The following is a 27,328-nucleotide window of genomic DNA, read 5'->3' as shown; positions in this document are numbered from 1 at the left end:
CATTGCCTTAGATCACAGAAAAGTATAAAAAATTTAGACTCCCTATGGCAATGCATTTCATACACTACTCTAAAGATTTTGACTGTGTTCAGCATGTGAAAGTGTGGGACGTAATGAAAATAATGGGGTTATCCTCAACACATTATCATGTTGAAAGCTAACTTGCACAGTGAGTAAGAAGCCACGGTAAGAACAGGTGTTGGATTAACTGATTGTCTTCAGGTTGGAAAGGGAGTTAGGCAAGGATACCTGCCTTCTCCTCGCCTGTTTAATATCTATGATGAGGACATCATTCATGTAGCATTGATGAGCTTAATACAGGAATTAGGATGGGTGGTAAATTGATCAGTAATCTGAGGTATGCTGATGACACAGTACTCCTTTGTAATGACAAGGAAAAACTAGGACAAATCCTTGATATAGTTAATGAGATCAGTAAGAACAGAGAACTTCCACACAATCCTAGCAAGACAAAGATTATAGTTCTCAAAGGAAATACAGACAGGATAGCTGCTGTGAAACAAGTATATCTTAATGGGAAAAGAATTGAGGAAGGCAACAAGTTGGAGTACCTATAGCTAAGATATTGAGGATATTGGATATAGCTGTTTTTCCAACAGCAACTTATGGATGTGAGACTTGGAACATAAAGAAATATGACAGGAAAAGGATGGCTGCTTTTGAGATGTGGTATTACAGAAAACTGTTAAGCATATCATATACTGAAAAGTGGACAAATGGATGGGTGCTAGAGAGGATCAGTAGAACTTTGAGGCTCCTTAAGGTACTGACAGAAGAAAGTTGTTGAAATACTTTGAACACAATAAAAGCAGGAAGGAGGATCTCTCAGAAGTAATAGAAGGTAAAATCCAAGGAAGAGAAGGGGTATATCAGCAATAAGATGGGTGGATGGTATGTCGGGAGTGACTGATCTTTAGAGAGTTGAAATCTCCAGAAAAGCATACAACAGGACTAGTTGGTGAGGACTGGTGTGGCACATCACCGAAAAACTGAGTGACCATACATACTGCATTAGACGATGTCCGATGAACAGATAAATGGAACATACTGGCCCAAGCAGAAAATCCAAAACAACCAACTAACTAGAGATTTTCTTTGCTTTAGAAATAAATAAATAAAATGGCAAATGCTTTATTACAGGATTTGATAACATAAACTAGATTTAAGATTTACTTTTAGATATATTGTAAAAATAAATAAAAATCTGAGGGCATCTAACAGCAGTTGAAAAAAAAAAAAAAAAAAAAAAAAAAAAAAAAAAAAAAAACAGCCATCAATTAATCCATGCATCTTTTGATATAACAAGTATGAAGGGAAGTGAGTTTTGATATCACCTCATTATTCACTAATGTACCACTGACTGAAACGCTTAACTTACTAAATTCACAATTTCCCCCAGATATATTTCAGCTATTTAAATTCACAGTACAACAAGCAGGAGGTTATTTTACACGGAAAGGGAAAATATACAATTAGATGGGACAGCTATGGGTGGGACAGCCCCCCCCCCCTCAGCCAACTTCTACATAGAACATCTGGAAAAACTAGCTATCAACACAGCCACTCTCAAACATAGTCTCTGGCTATGCTATGTTGATGATGTGTTTGCTATTTGGCCAAATAGACTGGCCCAGACACACTGAATACATTTTTAGTGCATCTAAATAGCCAGCACCCTAAAATCCACTTTACAATGGAACCAGAAGACAATGACTGCCTGCCCTTCCTGGACACACATCTTCCAGAATGTTCCTTATCATTTTGGTTTATAGAAAACCCACACACACAGTGAGATACTTACACAAACAATCACCCTTCTCAACAATATGGATTCTTAAAAACACTAACCCATAGAGCTACAGCAATCTCTTCCAACGACATTGCTCTCAATGCTGAACTTTCTCACCTACGTCACACCTTCTTAACCAATGGTTATAATCCCCATAGGATAGATAACATACTAAATGCTACCCAGAAATCCCCTCTATCTACCACAGAAGACTACAACAAAACTATCACCATCCCATACATTAAAGTCATATCTGAAAAGATATGTAGGGTGCTTAACAAACACCAACTGCACACCGTATTTAAACCTTATGTGAAATTAGCAACTCTCATCCGTTCACCTAAGGACAAATGCACTCCTTTATCACATCCAGGAGTCTATGAGGTGCCCTGTTCTTGCCATCAAGCCTACTACAGACAGACAGGAAGAACTGTGGACATCTGCCTCAGTGAACACAAAAAATATATCCGACACTTTCGCTATGGCAAGTCGGGTCTCGCAGACCATGCTTTGGATACCCCAGCACACAGGATCAATTGAAAAAAAAACAAACAAACAAAAGTAATGCACAGAAGCTTCAACAAGTCAGAGAGGTTGTTCCTGGAATCAACAGAAGCCTTAAAACATACTCCAAACCTTAGCAAGTATGGCTGTATAAACCTACTAAAGATTTGGGAGACAGTCATCCTAAGACCAAATTAATATTTATTACTTTATTTTATTTTATTTTTTCAAACTTTCTAAGATTATTATTTGGACTACTATTTCAAAACTTTGAACTACTTTTGTTTATTTATTTATTTTTTAACCTAGATGGCTCCCTATTAGGACTTTAGTCTTGTGTTGCACGCTGCAATTACGTATACTAGCCCCACTGTTACACCGGATTGTGGTTGTCTTGCATTTGTAACACACTTTGTGTTGTGTGCCCTGAAGATAGTGGATATAATACCAGTGAAATATTAGCTTTTAAGTTAATAAATAGTTATTTTCTTATCCATCTGTGTTCATATCAATACCGTTAAATCTATTACAACATAATAAGTATAAAATATTTGCTGTTGTACAATATTTTTAGATCATAGTTGGGATAACTGAAGTCTGTAATTTATCATCTATTTTAAAGATGATAAGTTACACAAACACAGAAAAGAATTCTAAATGACCTGGTTCCTGCCTACAGTTCTATGTGATTTTTTCAAACTTCCACTTCAAAGAATTCCTTAAAATGGCATTGTCTTCTAGATAGACATTGAGGCAGATGAACAATCCATTTCATAACTATACATAAAAATATAACGGAAAAACTCACGTAGAAAAATTATTTAATGGTATAATTTTCGCCCGTGTGTTACAGGCATCTTCAGTACAATTAGGCACGAAAATTAAACATTAACTGACAATTCCAAAAAGCGCCACCTAAGTAGCTGGTGTAAGATAACTAAAAAGGTCAATAACTTTCCTTAAAAAAAAAAAAAAAAAAAAAAAAAAAAATAATAATAATAATAATAATACAATAAAAAGTTAGGAAAGATTAGCTGATTTGTAAAGTACTATCTCCCATAAAGGGGATAGACATAAGCCATCGGATCTGTTTAAGTTAGGAGAATGAAGTAGAGTTTCACATGCTTCTTTATAATTTTAATTTTTAATGGTATAATTTTCCATGAGAAAATTATACCATTAAATAATTTTTCTACGTGAGTTTTTCCGTTATATTTTTATGTATAGTTATGTCTACTCACGGTTTACCTCTTTTAAAACTTAATCCATTTCATGATATTCTGAGAAAATGTGTGATTGAAGCCACCTCTTTTAACTTTGACAATGCCCAAGTGTTCTTTCTCATGGATTTCTCAACCTCTTCCAGTATGTCTCGTCACTGTACATGGAATCTTGTACACCACAGCTATGTTTCCTCTTTTGGAAACTTTGAAAATTCTATAGCATGTGAGCAGGTTTAAATTTAGTTGTAATGTTAACTTAATTTAAAAATAGCCTGTGTTCTGAATGTGTTATTCAGAGAAGACTTTATCTTTAGGAAATACCTGCGATATTGTGAATCATTATTGGTGCTATTTTCCTTATTTTTGAATATGTTGTTAAGCTTTGTTTAGTTGGCACTACAATAATCCATTTATAATTCCATTTAATTCAATTTATTCCATTCTTGTAACCATACAAGTTAGTTTCTTAGAGAAGAGTAATTCATTTAGTAATTTTTTAAGACTTTTTTAATTTTTTTATGAATAATCTTAATTAGTAATTTTTTATTTATTTAATATTATATTTATAGCAGTTTTGTAGGGGAAAAAAATGGCCATATTTAATGATGCAGATACTGGAAGGAGTGACACAGGAATAGCTTCCTGCACGAGATGCCCTCCTATTGGCTTCTAATAATATTCCAACAAATCTTGTTTTAATCGAGGATGGTGTTGGTGCTGTCCTTAGAAGAGACTGCATTCTGAATGTGTAATTCAGAGAATTAATGATAGGATACTTTGTATTAGACTAAAGGCTCATCCTACCAATGTGTGAACTGTGGTAGTTTATGCACCCCCCCCCCCCTCCCACACGTTTCCTAAAAACTTTATTTTTAGGAAATACCGGCGATTTGTGAATCATTATTGGTGGTATTTTCTTTATTTTTGACTATGTTGTTAAGCTTTGTTTAGTTGGGACTACTATTATGCAATACCTTTTTCAAAAGCATTTCATGTTCACTGTGCTGATGCATATGAGAAAAATTGCAGCCAAGACTTTCACCGATATCAATATGCAGAGTTTAGTGCATTGATATGCAGGAAAGTAGTGTATGTTTAATGTTATTGTCGAGAGTGAATGATTTGTGGTATGAGAGAGAGAGAGAGAGAGAGAGAGTGCTGAAATGTTTCGCGAGTGAGCACAAGAAATGTAAGTCATGTCAAAAGTGGGAGATTGAAACAGCTGATGTGGATGTAAAGCAGTATTGTTAAAGTGTTGCAGAGAATGATAGTATATGACACAGAAAGAAGAGTGTGAATGAAGCACATGATGAGGTAAGTGATTAGGACTATAGAGATTACTTCAGTTGAAGTAACTAGAACAGGATTACGTATGGGTGAGTCTTTGGTGAACAATGAGGTAATAAATAGTATAGGAGTGATTGGGAGTCAACAAAATAAAACCACAAGAGGTCTAGAAGAAACGAGATGCTGTGAGAGTGGGGGTAAGTAAAAGAGCGTTGAGTAATGAAAATGGGAGAGTCGTGCTGAATAGCATAGAAAATGAGTCCATGAGTGACGTTTGTGTGGACTTGAATGAAGTTAAGAGTGGTAAGATATATGGTGATTCTATGATTAAGGGTATGGAGAGTGGTATGCCCGAGAAGTGCTTGGCTGGTGGGACAATAGAAAGAGTGGCTTTAGCAATAAAGAGAGGGCATGATGCAGACAAGATGATAGTTATGGTTGGTACAAATGACCTGGTGGTATAAATTGGGTAGCAAAAGATTTAAGAACATTGTTAGATATTGTGAAGAGGAAAAGTGTCAATGGGAGGATAGTATATATGTGCTGCCTCGTTTTGACAATTACGAGTTAAGTAGATGAGCTATGATAATGAATGATATGATTCCAAGAATGTGCAAAAAAAGAGGTTTGGAATTTGTTGATGTCTGGAGTGTGTTTGAAGGAAAAAGACAGTTGTATGCTAGAGATGGGCTGCATCTGAACATGGAAGGACATAAGTTTGAAGAAGTTGTAGTTTTCTGAACAAGTTGAAGAGACTGGGCAGGGAAACTAATATTGAAAAGATTGAGTGTAAGAGAGAGAAACTTTAGCACTGATTGTATATTTACTGATCCTCATTCGCAGAATAAATTGCAGAAGAGAGGGGATAAAAATCAGCATGGGACTACTGAAATGAATGAAGTGTATATCAGTTCTAAAGCCGGTACAAGAACTAGAGGGAATCTGCAATTTTTGTATATTAATGCAAGAAGCATTCAAAATAAGAGAGAAGAATTTTTGGCATTAGTCAGTGCAATCTCACCAAAAGTTGTAAGCATTAGTGAAACTTGGCTGTCAGCAGAAGATGTGGTCACTGGATTGAATGTGATCAGTACAGTATTTTCAGGGAGGATAGAGAAGATAGAACAGGGGGAGGAGTACTGTTGATGATAGCTGATGTGTTGCAGCCAAAGAAAGTAGTATATCAAGATGATAGACATGTGAATGAGAGTTCATTTGAGGCGGTCTGGTGTGAAATAGTGACCAATGCAACCAAATATACAGTTGGATGCTGCTATAGGCCAGGGAGTACAGGGGGAGTTATTGAATTCATGCATAAGCAAATTAGTGCTATGGGGGATTTTAATTATGGTGAAATCAATTTTAAGGAAGAAATATTAAGTAGCAAAAAAGGAGATGGAGTTCATACATCTTCTATGAGATAATTAATTGAAACAGCATATAACTGAAGGGACACGTGGTGTGAGAGTGTTGGATCTGGTTATTGGTTCAGAGGATATATGCATAAGCAAGGTGTCCTCGTTACCACCAATTGATGAAAGCAATTGGCATTGACTTGGGAGATTGCAAAATCTCCCAAGTCAAATTGCAATTATAACAAGCTTCGGATTGAGCTTGCAGCCATCCCATGGCAGAACACATTGCAGGGGAAAGATGTTAGCAGTGCAAGGGATAAAATCAGTGGGTATCTGAGGAAAGCAATATCAGATTGTGTCCCCATAGTCAGGAAGACAAACAAAGCAGGCATTAGACGGATGAGCAGTAGTATCAAGCTTCATCTGCAAAAAACAGAAAATGTTATGGAGAATATACAAGGAGAAATGAGATCAGTACACCCACAAGCAGTACAAGACTCAAGCTAGGAAGGTTACCAGCACAGTAAGAAAAGCTAAATCAGATTATGAGAAGACCTTAGCCAATGAGATCAAGGGTAATCCCAAAGAGTTCTTCTGTTATGTGGCAAGTAAAAGGAAGAATGACTTCGGAAGGATAACTTTAGTGGGTGTTGATGGATGGTATTGAGGTGACAAAATCAGATGTAATAGTCGAGTTACTGAGTGATCACTTTTCAAAAGTCTATCACCCAAGTGAGGATATCTCTGTACCTATAGCAATAACTAATGTGAGAATTGAAACTAAGAAATCAGAGGTATTTAATATATTGCAAAATTTAAATGCAAACACTGCTGTAGGTTTAGATGGAATATCAGCTCGGGTGTTGCGTGAATATGCAAATGAATTGTCAACCCCTCTTACTTGGATATTTAACTTAAGTTTGAGCTCTGGTATGGTGCCTAGGGAGTGGAAGTTAGGCAAAATGGTTCCTTTGCATAAAGGTGGCTCTAAAATTGCGGTAGTTAATTACAGACCAATCACCATCTCAGGAGTAGTGGTAAAAGTATTGGAAAAGTTGGTTAAAGACAAAATTCAAGAATGGGTGGATCAGAATATGATACTCTATAGAGGCAAGCATGGTTTTGTTAAAGGTAGATCCTGCCTTAGCAATCTATTAATTTTTCATAATAGAATGACATCTGAGTTGGACAAAGGAACTGGCTACACAGTGGTACTTCTGGATTTTGCTAAGGCTTTTGACAATACCCCATGGAACACTGTTACACAAATTGGAGAAGATGGGAATGGATACTGAATTGGTGATATGGATAGGAGAATGGCTCGGAGAGAGATACCAGAAGGTGGTGTATGGAGGAGCCGAATCCAGGATGAGGCAAGTGACCAGTGGTGTGCCTCAGGGCTCTGTGCTTGAGCCACTGTTGTTTAATTTATATATAAATGATATAGGAAATGGCTTAAAGGAAGATATTCAGTTGTTTGCTGATGATGCAAAGTTGGGTAGCGCAATAAAAAAGTCAAGCTGATGTTGAAAGTTTGCAGGATGATATAAATAAGCTGGTAGAATGGACAAAAGGTAATGGATGACAGTTCAATGTGGAAAAGTGTAAAGTCATGCATTTTGGAATTAAAAGATTACCAGCTGTGTACTACATTGATAGAATGGTACTCCAAGAGATTAATGAGACTAGGGACTTAGGGGTGTTGGTAGATAGGGAGATGAAGTTCAGAGGACACATTGCTAAGGTGTTCAAGATTGCACATAGGATTACTTGGTTGTTGAGGAACACACTGACATCCAGAGATAAAGAGGTTATTATTCCCCTTTATAAAGCGTTGATACTTCTACATTTGATTTACTGTGCTCAGGTCTGGTCACCTGGATTCCTTGGAGATGAGGAGGCTGTGGAGAGGGTTCAGAGAAGAGTGACCAAGTTGGTGAGTGATGTAAAAAATGCTTCCTACATTGATAGATTGAGAGCTTGTGGATTGCAGAGGTTGGTTGATAGGTGGAGAAGAGGGGATATGATAGAAACATTGAAATTACTGAAAGGTTTTTATAAGATTGATGCAGGGGAAATGTTTCAACTGTGTGATAGTAATGGAAGAACAAGAGGTCATCCCTAGAAATTAAAGAAGGGTGTGGTTAACAAGGGTGTGAGAACAAGGTTTTTTGCCTGGAGGGTGGTGATGACAGATATTGTTTTGCTAGTTTGGGTCTTCCGTGATAAGTCTATTGACTCCATGGAGATATCATCATTCAATCTTTTTTTGCTATCATTCATTCTTTCGATTTTTTTCACTTTCGATTTCTGCGTCACGCCATTTCTAGTTTCATTCGTTTTCTCAATTTCGTTTCCTTCTGCCAATCTTGCCTCATTTTCATCCCTTTCAGCTGTAACATCTGTTATGGTTTTCAAATTGCTCTTTTTCTTTTTTACTGATTTTTTAACATTTTTTCTCCTATCTTTCACACCACCCTTCTCTTTCAAACGTGCACTCATTTTCGCGCAACATTCTCGCTACTAACACTTTCTGTCATCAATTTCATATTTGCATTCATCAGTTCCTCGTTCAGGTCACACTTCGCACACACACCCTTCTTCCATCCGCTCTAAACATCCATGAATCATTTATGTAATCGAAAGAATACATATAACAGACCTCACACTTAACGAAAGGACTGAAATCTAAATTAAAATCATGGCATGACAATGCCGCCACCATTTTGAAATTTTGAAAGCAGTACCCAGTGTTTGCAGATGATCACCTTTCCAACTTGCAACTTGGCTCAGGTTTGTTTATCTTTGTTGATTAGATGAAAACTGGTGTTTTCAACTTAATTTTGTGACCACAATATCATGTTTTAAAATAATAAAAGACAAAAGTATAATGGATGTATTCAGATTATTCAAAAATATGCATAATTAGAATTTTAAATTTATTTACATATGTGACTCACTTGTACATTCTGTTTCATCATCAAGGCAGTCTGCAATCCCATCACACCATGCATCGAAAGGAATACATTGTCCACTGGTTGGGCATAGCCGTAAGCCATCAGGACAACTTTCACAAACACAAGTACAATTAGGCAGAATCTTTGCTTTCTCTTCCTATACAATAAATAAAATATATAGGTATATTGTTTCTTTATTTATTATATGAAATGCTACTGCATAAATAAATGTAAAAATGATTTAAGGAAATCATTGAAAAAGGTGTTACTACACAAAATAGCAAAATGAAAAATATTAAAACTTTTTTGGGGAGGTGGGGAATGTTAAGAATATATATGTGTCTTAAGGATGAAATCTAGATAACTGGAAGAAGACCTTCAACAAAGCATTATTAAGGAATGTAGAGAGAGAGACCACGGGGACTTCTGACACTTTTTTTTTTTTTTTTGTAAGGCACATCACTTCAGTGATAAAATAGTAAGCATCACAAAATACTGAATTAGCAAAATGCAATGTATTATTATTATTATTAATCTTATTATTTAGGACTGCCATACAGTCATAAAAGTTATCTTGAAATGCCCCATAATCAAAACAAAGTCTAATCAACTTATTCGTTGTTTGTGTTTCCTAACCATCTTACTCACCACCTTTATTTGTAACTTCCAGGCATGGTCCCTTGTCCTTGCCTCTTCCTCTATCATATGATCTCTCATGTCCTCTATCTAACAACCACTCAACAATTTAAATGCCGCAATCAAATCTCCATTCATTTACTCATAATCTCTCAATCCCATCTGTCTAACTTATTCAAATCCTCCTGAAGGACTACCACATCAGCACTATACTAATAACCTTCCTAACTTCACATCAGCAAAACAACTTAACATCTCCCTGTAATCCATTGATGATGTCACTAATATAAATAATAGAGACATGTCATAGGGAGAGTGGATGTTGAAATGGCAGTGAATGGGTGTAAGAAGATGGAGTATATTGCGATGTAGGTGGGAAAGTTGAGACAGAGCAGATATATGTTATAAGTGGTGATAAAGGTGATTGAGCAAGTGTGGTGAGGAAATCACAAACAGTAAGTGACTTGGATAGGATTGGTTATTGACCTAAAAATTAACTGCAGTGTTTATTTACAAATGCCAAAAGTATCAGAAAGAAGAGAGATGAAATGGTTTTAATGATTGAGTTGATTTGCCCCCAAATCATTGGAATAAGTGAAATATGGTTGAATGAAGATGATATCATAACAGGAATAGAAACGGAAGAATACAGTATTTTTCACAATGATAGAAGGGGCAAGAAGGGAGGGTGGACAGTGCTGCTCATGATAACAGGGGAATAAGTCCACATAAGGTAGACATGAAAGAGGGAAATAGTGGCATTTCCCTCTATAATTATGGCAGTGTTGTGTAACATGGAGGTTGAGAAGAAGACATATTTAGTTAGATGTTGCTATAGGTCTGGGATTGTGGATGGTGGTGATGAAGAAAAATATAAATGACTTGAATTAGTGAACAAAGGAAGGGTAATTATTGTGGGTGATTTTCATTATGGCAATATATCGGGTGGCCATAAAATAACATTCTCTCTTTGGAGGCATCCGTAGCTAAAACCAATAAACAGAATGAGACTAAATTTTATATTGAGACTTTCGAAGGCATGGGGAGATGATTTCCAAGAAAAAAAATATTTAGTACCAAAAGTCACCAATGGGGGAAATTTTGCCACTGGCTGAGCCATAAACAAGCGGATAATTACATTAATAATTACATATAATTACATTAAAGGCAGATAAAATGGAATAATAACATTTCCACGGTGTAAGCGACAGCTGTGTCACTCATTCCAGCTGGATATGTGGCGCATTACAATGATAATAAGAACAACTTAAGCAATACAGAAAAAAAAGGCATTGTGGAGACAGCATAAGAGAAGTGGAAGTAACCAATTTCATGAGGTCTACAAAGACCAGGCAAGGAGGGTGACTTGGTTGGTGAGAGTAGCTAAAGAGAGGTATGAACAGCAGTTAGCTAATGAAGCCAAAAAGAATCCTAGGGAGTTCTTTCGATATGTAGCCAGCAAAAGAAAGAATGATTATGGAAGGATGACATTGATTGGAGGAAATGGTATAAAGACAGCTGTTGCAGAATGTGTTGAGGAGATACTTAATGAGCAATTCATAAAGATCTTTCAATCTTGTGAATGTGACTTCATGGAGAGATTAAGAGCAGTTGATGATGGGGAGGAGAGACTGACTGTAAGTGAGCAAGAGGTGTTTGGGGAGTTGAGTAAACTAGATGTAAATAAGGCTGTGGGACTTGATAATATATCACCACATATTCTGAAGGAGTGTGCTAGAGAGTTGACACCTGCCTTGACATATTTTTTTAATACGAGTCTTGCACTTGGTCAAGTTCCTAAAGAGTGGAAAGAGGGCAAGATTGTGCCACTTCATAAAGGAGGTGATCGAACTCAAGCATCAAACTATAGGCCTATCTGTGTGTCAGGTGTTGTGGTTAAGTTGTTGGAGAAGCTTGTGAGAACTAGGATCCAGAGTTGGGTTGACAACAATGGTATAATCTTTGATGGACAGCATGGATTTGCTAAAGGGAGGTCATGTTTTAGTAATCTACTTACTTATTACAATAAAGTGACTGCTTCCTTGGACAGAGGAGAAGGATACACAGTAATATACTTGGATTTCGCAAAAGCTTTTGATAGAGTACCTCATGATAAGTTGACAGTCAAACTAGAGCAGATGGGGTTGGATATTAGATTAGTGCATTGGATTGGAGACTGGCTATCTGATAGGTATCAACAAGTTGTGTATGGGGGTGCAATATCCAGGAAAAGGAAAGTCACTAGTGGAGTGCCTCAGGGGTCTGTTTTAGGGCCATTACTATTTAACTTATATATTAATGATATTGGTGAAGATTTGGATGGAGATATTCAGTTGTTTGCAGATGATGCAAAGTTGGGATGAACCATAAAGAGTAGTGAAGACATTGTGGCCTTGCAAGAAGACTTGAATAAATTGAGTGATTGGGCAAGCAAATGGGGATGTGAGTTCAATGTTGCAAAATGTAAGGTTTTAAAATTTGGAAAACAAAGATGGGATGCAGAATTTATGCTTGGTGAGAATATATTGTTGGAAGTAGAGGAAATAAGAGATCTCGGGGTGATAGTGGATAAGGATCTAAAATTTAGGGGCCACATTGCCAAAATTGTGAAGACAACACAAAGACTTCTGGGAATGATGCGGAGGACACTGACATGTAGAAGTAGGGAGATACTTGTTCCAATGTATAAGGCTTTGATTAGGCCACACTTGGACTATTGTGCCCAGATTTGGTCACCGGGTTTTCAGAAGGATGAAGAGATGTTGGAAAGGGTCCAAAGGCGAATGACTAAGGTAGTTTCTGACCTCTGGAATGTTGAGTATGAGGAAAGATTGAAAAGATGTAATTTGCAGAGTCTAGTGGAGAGAAGGATGAGGGGAGATATGATAGAGACCTACAAGTTGGTAAGGGGTTGTTATAGGATCAATGGTGGAGAAGTTCTACAGAGAATAGTGGGAGATCAGGGGAGAACCAGAGGTCATCCCTGGAAACTGTATAAGGAGGGTGTGAGTAAGGGAGTGAGAGGCAGGTTTTTTTTGTGCAGAGTTGTGAGTGATTGGAATGCCTTGCCTGAGAGCGTGGTGTCTGCAAGTAGTTTGAACGTGTTTAAGACACGGTATGATGAGATGTGTGTAAGATAAAAGGACCTCCTAGATGAGTCTTTGACTCCATGAGGTCTTGTTTTAGTAATAATAATAATAATAACAACTTGCGAGAGACACAGAAATTAATGTAGTGATTGAACTCACAGGAAATAATGTTTTATTCATCAGAATCAGGGTCCACTGTACCACATACACGATTTTCAACGTGCTGACCTTTAACGTCTGTTGACTGCTGACCAGTAATGTCTGTTACTGTCTCTTCTTGCACAGCTTTCCTTCCTCTGCCAGGTCTAACTTCTAGTGATCCAGTTTCTTCAAACTTCTTAATCATAGCTCTCAGTGCTACAGCTGACATAGGACGTGTACACAGGTTATGAAGCCTTCTAAATTCCCGAAGGGCCGCTACGGTATTGTTGCATTGTTTAAAGTAAAACAACTTAACAAGTAAATATTTGACTGCTTTCAGCTCTGATAGTGCCAAAATCTCCCCTATTGGCTACTTTTGGTGCTGAATCTTTTTTTTCATGGAAATCATCTCCCCATGCCTTCAAAAGTCTCAATATAAAATCTGGCCTCATTCTGTTTATTAGTTTTAGCTACAGATGCCTCTAAAGAGGAAAGTTATTTTATGGCCACCCTGTAGATTGATTGGAATGAAGAGATAGAATTTAGGAATAAGCAAAATGAATTTCTCAAGTCCTTTAGAAATAACTATCTCAGGCAGAACATAAAGGAGGGCATGCAAGGATCGAGAGTTTTAGATTTGATCATTTCATCAGAAGAGGTAATTGTGAGAGGGGTTTCACACTTTCCTCCAATTGATGCAAGTGATCACCTGGGTTGTGGTTAGTCATATGCAGACTTTTGTGAGGAAAGGATATATGTGGAATTATATGGCTGCTGATTATGACAAGCTTAGGAGACAGACTGAAGATATAGCATAGAAAGAGGAGTTGAGTAGAAAGGAAATAAATGTTGCATGGGAACTTACAAAGAAATATGCAACAGCATCAATGTGCGAATGTATTTTGAAGTCCAAAAGGGTGAATAAGGTAGGTGTAAAATGGATGAACGTGGAGCTTAAGCATGAAATCTGGTTTTTTGTAGGAAGTACAAGATGAATAATAATCAGTTACATGAAAAGTATAAAGAACAAACCAGGAGAATGACTCAGTAAGTAAGGAAAACAAAAGGAGAACATAAGCAGAAACTGGCAAGTAGAAGGAAGAATGATCATAGTAAGATGATATTAATGGATAAAAGTGGTAGAATGGTAACTGCTTCAGAAGACATTGTTGAGGTATTCAGGGATCAATTTACCAAGAGTGTTTCATTATGATCAAGGTGGAGTCATAAGGAACTTAAGTGAAGTGAGGGAGGACACTTACTCTACAACTCTCCATCTCCACCAGCTACAATGAAATGCATCATCTACACCAATGCTATCCACCACCACCACCACTAGTATTTTTACAGACAATCAACCATCCATGTCCACAGCAGGATTTGAACCCACAGCTTTTTGGCTGGAGAACGGATATGCTAACCACTCGGCCAAACAGACCTTATATACCATAACATGGTAACAAATACCTTGGATAGAGGAGATGCATATACAGTGGCATATTTGGATTTTGCATAATCTTTTGATAGACTACCACATGACAAGCTGGTAAATAATCTGAATGAGATGGGATTGGATAACAGACTTCTGAGTTGGATCAGTGACTGGCTATCAGATACGCATCAGAAAGTTGTACAAGGTGGTGCAGTATCAGTATTTAGTGGTGCACCACAGATATTGATATTGCATATTGATTTTGGGACCATTGTTGTTTAATTTGTATGTGCATGATATTGGGAAGGGTTTAACTAGTGGTATGCAGATGATGCAAAACTGGGGAGAGCAAAGCAGAAATAAGTATATTTTAAAGTCTTACAAGGGGACTTGAATAGTTGTTGCATGAATGGGCAGGTAATTGGAATGATCCATTCAATGTTGCTAAGTATAGGTTCTGAGATTTGGTAAGTAATGATTGGATGCAATGTATACACTTGATGGGAAAATGAAATGTTAAAGGATGTAGAGGAGATGAGAGATCTAGAAGTGATGATGGACAAGGACCTGAAATTCATGGGTCACACTGTACAAGTTTTGAAGATGTCACATCAGATAATGGCAATCATGCTGAGAACCCTGATATGCAGAAATAAAAAGATTATGATTCCATTGCATAAGGCTTTGATCAGGCTTCAATATGGATTATTGTGCACAGATTTGGACACCAGGTTTTTATGGTGATGAGGATATGTAGGAAAGGGGGTATAATCTAAGATTCACAAATGTAGTAATTGGTCTTTGGAATGTGCAGTATGAGAGAAAGAGAATGGAAGTTGTAGAGCCTCATGCAAGGCTGTCGCCAGATTAGATCGCGCTCTGAGACAAACAATTAAATATCGCCCCTGATGGATTATAAGACAAAAATATAAGAAAATCTCCAATTGCAATTTTGTTTTTATTACAAGAGAAACATTAATGCAAAATGATTATATACTAATAATATTAATTAAATGTTTGTTCTATGAATATTGTATAATAAAACTGTTTTTAAGCACTTCTACATTTCAATTATAAGCTATGTCCACCTCTATCGATATAGTTAGACCAACCAATCTTTCTGGGTCATTGCTGTTCACAAATAATTTTTAATCAGTTTAAGCTTGAAAAAACTTTTGCTTACTGTACTTGCTAAGCGAACAGGAATTGTTAGCATAGTGACGGTGCCTACCACAATATGGCTGAGCAAGCACCCTTATTAAGCCATGCCATGAGGCAGGCTGCCTCTATGCTACACCCTGTCGCTGGTACTGGCCTCGTGAATAGGAGGATGAGGGACTGAGCCATACAAGCTAGTCAGAGGTTGTTAGCAGGTTGACATGGAATTGGTTTTTCATAGAATGAGGAGTGGAGGTAGTGCAAGAGGCCATTGCCAGAAACTGTATAAGGATGTGAGCAGAGGAATGAGGAGAAGGTTCTTTGCATTGAGAGTGGTTGGTGAGTGGAATGCATTGCCTGAGTGTGTGTTGTGAATGTAGACACACTGAATCAGTTTAAAGCATGGTTGGATGAGCATTGTGTGCAATAGTGTGTACCTCTCATGATGAGTATCTGACTCCATGGAGGCCCATTTAATAATAATAATAACCAATACAGGCAACAAAACTGAGTCCTGAGGAACTGCACTTATAACCTTCTGCTACTTTTATGCAACACTCTGATATCTTTCATACAGCTGATCCACAATCCAATCCAAACCATAACTTCTCACATGTTGACTCCTTTGTAATATCCCCCCCCCTCACAAAAAAAGCCAATATATGCCTATCCTTCATCAACTGCTCTTGTCACTTTCTTACAAAAAGACAATTATATTACTAAATCAAGAGTGCCCCCCTTTATAAATCCATGCTGACTCTCACAGATAACATTACCTCATCTGCTGAATGATGTAAATGATCCCTCACTAATTTCTCTAAGATCTTAACAACTACTGATGAAATATAAATTGGTCTATTGTTTTTATATAACGAAACCTGTGGTGAATTCATCAGTAAAAAAACACACATACTAACCACAGTAATGACTATTTAATTCATATATATTTCATCCCAAGTATCTTGGGACATCATCAGTACAGTAGTTCAAACAATACTAGGAATGACATACAGTTAGGGTGCATGATTACAATGGAATCTCAATATGCGTGCTGTAACGTGTTATAGAAGTAAATTAAATATAGAAATTGAAAAAAAAAAGTAAACCGAAAAAAAAAAAAAATAAATAAAATATATATAAAGATTATTTTCCACAATTTTGCTGTTTTAAGGATACTTGTATATAAGACTGAATGATAAATGCACGTAAAAACAAGAAAGATATATAAAAGATATAGAAAGAAAATGTGTGATAAAAGGACCTCCCAGATGAGTCTTCGACTCCATGAGGTCTTGGGAAATAATAATAATAATAATAATAATAATAATAATATTTAATTAACCAAATATTTCGGTCTGGAAATAGCAGACCATCCTCAGTGGTATTACAGTAACAGTTATAAAAAATACAAGCTAGAATATTAACAATAGATCGTTAAAAATAGAACATGCCACATGAATTTAATTTAACTTTGTAATTTAACTATCTGCTTTCTATGTTGGACCTGTTAAACACCTTTGTAAAATCCAACAACAAAAAAAAAAAATGTCAATATATGCCTATCCCACATCAACTGCTCTTGTCACTTTATTATAAAAGACAATTATATTACTAAATTGAGAGTGCCCCTTTACAAATCCATGCTGACTCTCACAGATAACATTACCTCATCTGCTGAACGATGTAAATGATCAATCACTAATTTCTCTAAGATCTCAACAACTACTGATGAAATATAAATTGGTCTAATTTTTCCTGTTTTTTGACATGGATGATAGGCTGATTCTGAAGACCATAAAATCTAGGAGGTCTTGCAAAATGAGTTTTAAGTCTTTCAATTGTGTCTTTATCGAAATCAAAACGTTTTATAACATCTTCACGAAAGATGTCAGCAAGTAATTTTAAAGTTTCCTTGAGAGGTACATTGGTATATAAAAATTCTATATCAAAGCTAACCATAAGATCTGTAGGTTGTAATGAGACATTTTTTAATTTTTCTAAGAAATGTGAGGAGTTCTTTAAAAAAAGAATTAGAGTTGCCAATGTAAGATTTCAATAATTTAGCTAAATATTTGGCTATACGGTAAGTAGGAGAATCAATACAATCTGCTATTGGACGAAGAGGATAGTCAATCTTATGAATCTTTGGAAGACCATAAATGCTAGGAGGTCTTGCAAAATGAGTTTTAAGTCTTTCAGTTGTGTCTTTATCTAAACTGATGACTTCATCTAAGAGAGAATTTAATTTCTTTAGTTGTCTGTTGGTTGGATTATAATCAATTTCTTGATATGTGGAGCGATCTCGAAGCAAAAAAGAAAGTTTTCTTCTGTAATTTGCTGAGTCCATAACTACTGTTGCTTTTCCCTTGTCAGCTCTGGTGATAATGAGGTGATTATTTTTCTCAAGGACTGTAAAGATTTCATTTCAGAAGGAGATATGTTGGAAGGAGGAAGTTCGGCCTTAAGTAGAGAAGAAGCGACTTCTAGGCGAAGAGCATTAGCTTTATCAGAGGATATACTAGTTTATCCTCTTACATGGATCCCGTTATAGGTTTGAACATTTGTTCAAGGAAAGCGTGGAGGCCTTGCTCCATCGTCCCAACATGAATAGTAATGACTGTATATCTATATCGAAAATCTGGGAAAGTCTAATCAAGATTACTCATTCATTTTATTTTATTTTTAATCATGTCTCTACTTCAAAATATTCCGTTTCATACTTAGTGATATAACATCATGCGGCGTGTTCTATTTTTAACGATCTATTATTAATATTCTAGCTTGTATTTTTTATAACTGTTCCTGTAATACCACTGAGGATGGTCTGCTATTTCCAGACCGAAATATTTGGTTAATTAAATATCTTTCTTGTGTTTATGTGCATTTATCATTTACACAATTTTGTATTACAATTTCCCATACTTTAGGAATAGTAAGAGTTGTTGCGGTTTAAATTTGGTCTGTGTAGTAGGGCTTCAACAGTTTTTTTTATATAAACGTTCATATTTATATAAAGATCTGTGTAAAAGTTTCGACTTCTCCCAATGGATCCTATGATTTGGATTTTCAACTCAGTGTTGGGAGAAACCAGATTTCTGTGGTTTGAAGAGGCGAATGTGGTCTTGATGTTCTGAGATGTTACAATTTTGCCACTACTTACAAACCTATCAACCAAATCTATAATTTGTTACCTTCTCCTAAGGACAAACTCTCACCTCTGATGTTACCTGGCATTTATGAGATTCCATACTCCTGCAAATTGTCTTACTTTGGTCAGACAGGTAGGTCTGTTCAGAAACGCATCTCAGAACATCAAGACCACATTCGCCTTTTCAAACCGCAGAAATCTGGTCTCTCCCAATACAGAGTTGAAAATTCAAACCATAGGATCCGTTGGGAGAAGTCAAAACTTTTACACAGATCTTTATATAAATATCAACATTTATATAAAGAAAGTCCTGAAGCCATACTACATAGACCAAATTTAAACCGCAACGACGTTCTTACTATTCCTAAAGTATGGGAAATTGTCATACAAAACTGTATAAAATAATCTTTGTGTGTATATATATATATATATTTTTTTTTTTTTTTTTTCAGTTATATTTAATTTACTTCTATAACACTGATTACTAATTTCTCAGAAACATTAACTACCACCTGAGATGAGCAAACTTGTCTGTAGTTTTATGCCTACATTCTACCACCGCCCTTGTACAATGGCATTAGCTTACCATCCTTACACTTACTGGGCACTTTCTCAGTAGCTAGGTTTTCAATGAACAACCAGGTCAATGCAGCTGTCAGTTCCTTAGCTCATTTTCTCATGTGGTGAAATATCTTCCAGTTTTACTGCCATATTGACCGCCAGAATACAGGTATCCCTCAATTAACATGGTTAATTAATCCCTCGATGTTACTGCGTATATCAAAATCGCATTAATCAAATCTAATAATCAATGGTAAAAATTATTATTATTATTTATTATTATTATTATTCAGGGCTCCACAGAGTCAAAAGACTCATTGTGGGAGGTCCTTCCTAAGAAACGCAGTCTATCAAGACTTATCGAGGGGAGGTCCCCCCCCCTAAGAAACACAAAGCCTATCATACCATTCCTTAAACTCATTGACTGATCTTGCTCTCACCACTCCATCAGGTAATGCATTCCATGGTTCAACCACCCTCCATGCAAAGAAACCACTCCTCACCCTCTTTCTCGCAGTTTCCTTTTGTAACTTCCAGGGATGGCCTCTTGTCATCACTGCTTCCTGCTGTTCAACCAAGCGAAAGAACTCCCCAGTGTCAACCCTGTAACCACCTCTCAACAGTTTAAAAGTCTCAATCATATCACCTCTCCTTCTTCTATCCACCAAACTCTGCAGTCCACATTCCTTTAACCGATCCTCATAACTATCGCTGTACAGTCCCAACACCATCTTTGTTATCTGCCTTTGTACCCTTTCCACAGTTAATTTATCCCCTTCAAATCCTGGGGACCAAATCTGAGAACAATAGTCTAAGTGTGGTCTGATCAGGGTCTTATACAACGGAATGATAACTGTTTTATCTCTGCAGGTCAGCGTCCTTCTCATTATTGCAGCAATCCTCTGTGTTACCTTCACCAACTTTGCAATATGTCCCCTAAATTTCAAGTTTCTATCAATCATCAACTCGAGATCTCGTCTCCCCTACTTCCTCCAGTATAACTCCTCCCATAGATGTCCCAAGATACTTGGGATGAAATATTTACGAATTAAATAGTCATTACTGTGGTTGGTATGTGTGTTTTTTAGTTGTGTATTGTTTGACACTTCCGGTCTGCTACCACCCTTGTGCAATGGCACTATCCTATCCTCCTTCAACTCCTTGAGTACCTTTTCCAAGGCCAGATTTTCAATGAAAAGCCAAGTCAATGGAGGTCAGATCTTTAGCACATTCTCTCAAAACATGGGACAAAATCTCATCCTTTGCTTTCTTGACAATCATAGTAATTGGTATTTGAAACATATTCTCTTCTTGTGCTTCTAAACCTTGATCTCTTTAGTATTTAAATCTACTTCTCCAGGATGAAATACCCCAATAAAATTTTCATCAAACAACTTCATTATGACTTTTGCATCAGTCAGTCTATTCCCATTTTTATTCAACAGTGTTATTCTTCCACGATCATTTATTTTCCTACTGGCCACAGCAAGAAAAAGTGTCTTGGGATTTTCTTTGGATCTCAGGTCCAATCTTTTCTCATATTCCAGTTTTGTCTTCCTTACCATATTAGTTGCTCTCCTGAACTGAGTCATATTCTTCATGTATCTGCTCTCCACTCCTATCCTTACATCTCTTTCATAACCTCCTTTTTACCTGCAGTTCCCATTTCATATTGTTTGTCATCCACTTTACACCAAATTATATTCTCTTCTTCAATCATGGTATAGCTGATAATAAATATTCCTTCACAATTTCCCAAGCACTAATGATATCTTGCCCTTCCAATTCCTCCTTCCATGGAACTGCCCCAAGTTCATATCTATGACTATTATTATCACCTGCCTTATAATTCCATATACATTATTTTCTGTTTGATACTCCTGCATGTCTATTCATCTTCCATGTCAAAACCAGATGATCACTTTCTTCTACTGGGGGCATAGATGCTATCTCAGTGATAATCAGATCTCTGATGAAATCCAACCTCATGTTCCTTCTACTGCATGTGCCTAAGACATTTTTCCTTTAAGAATTCCATAAATTCAATTTCTTTATTACTACATGAAGTATCCTCTTCCCAATTTATACTGCTTTATTTAAAATCTCCCATAACAATCTTCCTGCATTTGCCAAGCTCAACTGTGTAAACATTTCCTGTTCATCCAACTCTGTATTTATGGCCTGAAGTAACATTCCACTAAATATCATATCCTTCCAAATCCTACACTCTGAGAGGACATAAGTCATTACTTATCATAAGCAGTACTCCACCACCATGTTTTCAGTTCCTATTCTGTTGAAAAAGCTATACCCTGCTACTTGTATTCATGTCAACACATCATTTTCCATCAACCATGTCTCAGATATCCCCAATAAATTTTGGACAAGCTGATACTTTTAGTGGCATCAATTCATCTACTTTATTCTGGATATTCCTGGCATTAGTATAAAGAATAAAATGTCACTGTTTCTATACCTATCATTACCTCCAGATGTTCACTGAATTCAGCATTACCCGATTTATTCTCCTTTTTCCCAATCACCTATTCCCACAATAGGTCAGCCCTACTACCATCCACTTTGATTATTACAGTTTCTCTGAAATTACACACTTACTTGTTCATAGAACAGCATTCTCTCTAGATGCCTACATCCTTCCTTATTCAAATGCAAGCCATCTCTCGCATACAGTTCCTCTCTGTCATTAAATGTCCTTCAAGCATCTATGTATTCCAAGTCAATCTTTAGATACATTCTGATTATACTATTCATTATTGACGCTCTTTTCAGCATTATCATACACAGTATGATAATGTTTCCCATACAGTATGAAGACAGTATGGGAAACACATACTGTCTTCCCTCTCTCAGTTTTCTTCCATAAATCCTCAAGTATGAACTTTGGATCTCTTGCCACCTGATTCACACTGCCTTCCAAGTCATTCATACCCAAAATGACACATCATCTCATCCACCCTTTCACCTCGCTTAATTGCCATAATACACTATCTGTCATTTCTCCAAGCAAAAACTCCCCTGGCATTCTATTTTGCACCATGGATCATCAACTCTGTATACATCATATCTCTTACCCCCCCTGTTTCTTCCTTGCTCACCTGCATCCCTTACTCTCTCTCTCTCTCCTTTAACACTTTCTTTCTTTGTTTCCCCACTTACCTGTTGTCCTGTCATCTCTCCATCTCTGGTTCCAGCACTCTTTTACATTTTTTTCGCTGTCTTTTACTGTTCTCCTATTCTCTCTCTCTTTTATGATCATTCCCATAACTCTCTCTCACACCTACTCTGATTTGCTTTGTATTCATTGTTTCCAGTCACCTAATCTCGTCTTTCACACTTCTCAACTCATTCCCTAGACATTCCTCTACTTCTTCCAGTGCATCTATCTCTGTCTGCCAGTTACCTACTCTTGCATGCGTTTCATCCTCCCAGTTAAGACCATCTTCAAAAACTTCATGATGTTTCAAATCTACCATACTCCCCACTTTTATTTTTTTCATTCACATTGTGTTCGTTATCCTCACCCTTGATCATGCTACTCATCTCTCTCTGTCAATATTTACCCATTTCTGATGTAATGCTGACAAGGTCCATTATACTAATGTCTGTCACAAAGTTCTTCCCATTTTCTGCATACATGTACTCTTCAATCTCTTCTGGGATGTGTATGTGCCGCAAACACCACATGGATACCACAAAATCCAGTAGTATGCTGTATAAAATGAAGTCTTCAAATGGAAGAGGGGGGTATTTGATGAAAAGTCACTGGTAACCTGAGTTGCAGCTGCTACCATTATTCAAACACTGCACAAAGAATTAAAGCACTAAGAACTATTACAAACTATACTGAAATATTGTTTTTAAGTACGAATTCCACAACTATAAATTACCTACAAACTATATGTTGTATGTAGCTTATATTTCCTGTAATTTAAAGAGAAAAAAAAAAAGCTCAAATAATTATGAAACTTACTTTTTTTTTTTTTTTTTTTTTGCTGCTACCGCTTAACATGTACAACTCTGACTTACTTTCTGGCAGGTAAGGTTCCTCTTAATAAATACTCCTCTTGAATATTTTCTACTACTGTGTTTCAATGCATGTTTTGTCTAACAGTTATTCCCAATAATTACTCCCATCTAAAATATCCTTACCTTCAATTTTTGTGTCACATTAATAATCTTTGATTCCATTTACCGTAATCTGTTCTCCATTTCTAAGCATTTCGAATAGCTTCTAGAACATATTTCCATTTTTGTGATAGTTATCTTCTACGCTCTTACTGGTCTTTTGTTTAACTAATTTTACACATAGCTCAGCTCTCTTGCAATTTTCTCTATATTCTTTAGGATCATCTGCTGATTTATTCACTAAGAGCTTTCTTCTTTTCCAAGATTGCTTCTTTAATATCTTGTGTCCACCATGGCATTCTTATTTTTTTATGCTTGCAGACTACTTTTCATCATATACCTCTGTAGTTGAATCAATCAATGTTTTCTTCTGAATTTGCCAGTTAGAACTAAACACTACAGTTTGGTTAATGTTTTTGAATTGTTTCATTTTTTTTTTTCTGAATAATGTTTATAGAATTAAGTCTAGTGTTTACATGTAAAAGCTGCTGAATTTTAATTATTTTAAAAACTTTCTTACATATTATTATCTTCCATGTGATATTCATTTATAACCTACTTAAAACTTTGTGATGGTCACTTCCAATTTTAAGTATTCTGTATGCACTTGTATTCTGAACCAGCATGAAGATATCACTATCAACATCCCATAGTCAATAAAGCTTTACTGATAATCTGCGCATATCTCTATGTTGGAACATGTTGTTATAATGACTAGTTCGTATCTTGAGCAGAAATCCAGCAGGAACTTACCATTGTTATCAACCTTACTCTTTTCTGCAAATTTTCATTTTCCACAAACATTCCTATAGGTCTGGTGAGATTCATCTCCTACTCTGCTGTTAGATCTCTAACAAGGACCACTTTTTCCATTTTCTTGTTCTGCTCTAATGAATTGATGAAATCTTCTTTTTTTCTCAGGAGAACTTTCTGTAGGACCACATGCACAAATTGTATTCCAATCAAGAAGCTTATCTTCATGTTTGGCATTGAATGTTATTGCTATTCCTTCCTTTCTTTTTTCACTTCCAGTGTGATACTGTTCCAGTTCTTCTGTAAGTTCAATTTGTCTTCCATTAATAATCTTTATATAAAGGTTTCTGGTTCCTGTCTTGATTCTTCTGATGTTGCAATGTTGATTTGGAGTTTGTTCCAGTAGCTGACTTTTCAATGTCCACTCTCAGTCCCTAGTGAAAACAGTGAGGGAACTTGTTTAACACACCAATACCCTAGTTGGTTGGCAAAGTTTCAATCTGCCAGTCCATCCTTGTTCATTTATTATTATTATTATTATCATTATGGGTATCTCCATGGAGTCAGTAGACTCATCGCGGGAGACCCAAACTATCAAAACAATATCTATCATATCTTTTCTTGGATTCATTTACACGCAGAACTCACAACTTAGTCAGGCAATGCATTCCACTCATTCACCACCCTCCAGGTGAAAAATCTCGTTTCCACTTGTTAATCACACTTTTCCTTAATTTCCAATGATGACCTCTTGTTCTTCCATCACTATCACACAATTTCATTTCCATCAATCTTATAAAAACCTTTTAGTAATTTAAATGTTTCTATCATATCCCCTCTTCTCTCTGCCTATCAACCAACCTCTGCAATCCACAAGCTCTCAATCTATTAAAGTAGGGAGCATTTTTTACATCACTCACCAACAGGCCTGGTGCGAGGCAAAGGCGGAATGGGCGAATGCCGCAGGCGGAAAAGTAAAAGGGCAGAAAACTTAGAGTTTATGTTACAATTATACTGGAGGCAGAAAAATTTTAAAAAAAATATTAAATTTATACACACATATTGATAAAGATAATTATATTTTATTCTAATTATATAAGCTCCAAATAATTATTTTAATTTTGATAATCCCTGGGACCAGTACCATCGACAGGGTGTAGTATAGAGGCAGCCTGCCTCCTGGCTCTGCTTAACACTCGGGTGCTCGCATCTGATCTGACAGATACATGCTAATTGTTCACATGAATATTCTTTAACCTATCTATTGTATAGGTTGAAGATCATGAGTAGATGCATGTGAGTATATTACGAGTGCTATTTTGAACTAGTAATATACTCACAGTTTGGTTTAACACGTGTTATGCAAAGATTTGTGATATTTGATCCTGCAGAGGTCCTGACAGACGGTGATGACTAGCTGCGCGTGCGCATGTTACGAGTGATATTCCTTTTTTTTTTGCTATCAATTTGGTTGAACACATTTTTTTTTTGTAAAGGTTTGTGATATTTGATAGTAAATTGTATCTGAGAGATACCACGAGCTCCAATGTCAGAATAGCTCATAAGTATAAATGGTCAGATTATTCATATGCTGAACAACAATGTGAAAATATGGCACAGAATATTTATTAGAAATCTGTTAGTTCAAAACAAATAAAAAGGAGTTCAGAAATCTCTACAGGTGTACATAGGCCTTTACACCTGAAACTTCATCAATTTCAGACACAATTTGAAGGAAATTCTAATGATGACATAGATATGGCTCCCTCGACAAACAGAAAAAGATGTTTTATGTGCTATGCATCCAAAACGAGTCGCTTATCAAAATATTTTTGCAAGCATTGTAAAAAGTATTATGCTTTCAGCATAGCAATATTGTTTACGATGACTATTATGACAGTTTTGTAAATCCAACTATTGAAGATTCTGATTAATTAATATTAAATGCATTTGTTTAGTTTTATTTTCTTTCATTATTGATGTTTGTGTTATTTTGTAACAAAAATTTTTATTCTTTATATTTCTTTGTTTCAATAATTTCTAGATTGTAACTGAAAATAAAAAAATGTTATAGTACTTCCTGATTGGACGTTTTCGCTATCCATGGGATTTTTAACATTCGTCTGTATAACCACATCTCAAAGGCTTCAAGTCTTTTTATTGATGTTGTTTTTAAGGTCCAGGTTTCTGCAACGTACAACAGTACAGACCATACATAGCATTTAACCATGCATACTCTAAGCTCTAAGTTTAAACTGTGGTTACACAGTGTTGATTTCATCAAGAGAAAATTTTTTCTTGCCATTTCAATTCTAACTTTTATTATCATTTCTGGATTGCAATCTTCATTTAACCAGCATCCCAGATATTTCAACTTTGCCACTCTTTCTATTTGTTTCCTATTTAAAGAAAGTGCTAAATTAAGAATGGGTTTCTTAGTTATAACCATGAATTTAGTTTTGGTGATATTTATTTTTAATCTAATTTTTTCACTATCTTCATTTATTATTTCCCAGAGATTTTGAAGATCCTGAATGTTGTCAGCCAGAAGAGCTGTATCATCGGCATATCGGATGTTACTGATGATTTCACCATTTACACTAATCCCTTCCTTTCTTCCTTCCAAGACTTTTCAGAATATGGCTTCTGTGTAGATGTTAAAAAGAAGAGGTGACAGCACAAATCCTTGCCTTACTCCTTGTTTGATGTTAATGGAGTCTGTAATAAAATCATCAACTTGAACAGATGCCTTTTGGTTCCAATATAAGTTTTCAATGATCCTAATGTCTTGAAATCAACTTGAACAGATGCCTTTTGGTTCCAATATAAGTTTTCAATAATCCTAATGTCTTCACCATCTAATCCAATTCTTTTTAATAGTACAATCATTTTAGCATGTTGGACTTTGTCAAATGCTTTATTATTATTATTATTATTATTCAGGCCTCCATGGAGTCAAAAGACTCATCGTGGGAGGTCCTTCCTAAGAACATAAAGTCTGTCAAGACTCATCGAGGGGAGGTCCTCCTTAAGAAACACAAAGTCTATCATACCACTCTTTAAACTCATTGACCATTCTCGCTCCCACCACTCCATCAGGCAATGCATTTCACGGTTCAACCACCCTC

The 27,328-nt window shown here is 36.2% G+C and overlaps 1 protein-coding gene across 4 annotated transcripts in view; it reads right to left on the bottom strand.

Moving 5' to 3' along the window:
* Window positions 1–27,328, bottom strand: part of LOC150109786 (uncharacterized) — a 1,408,745-nt gene that overhangs the window by 544,825 nt on the left and 836,592 nt on the right. For all 4 annotated transcript variants that reach the window (XM_090396626.1, XM_090396635.1, XM_090396653.1 and 1 more), the window contains one exon: window positions 9,140–9,293. In XM_090396626.1, coding sequence (XP_090252752.1) covers window positions 9,140–9,293 — 154 coding nt within the window. The remainder of the gene's footprint in view (window positions 1–9,139; window positions 9,294–27,328) is intronic.

Source organism: Typopeltis vanoorti, chromosome 1 (assembly GCF_054136105.1).
Source record: "Typopeltis vanoorti isolate ZY-2024b chromosome 1, IOZ_Tvanoo_1.0, whole genome shotgun sequence".
NCBI classification, from domain to species: Eukaryota; Metazoa; Arthropoda; class Arachnida; order Uropygi; family Thelyphonidae; genus Typopeltis; species Typopeltis vanoorti.
The sequence above is the reverse complement of the archived record's forward strand: the minus strand, read 5'-3'. Positions and strand labels throughout refer to the sequence as shown.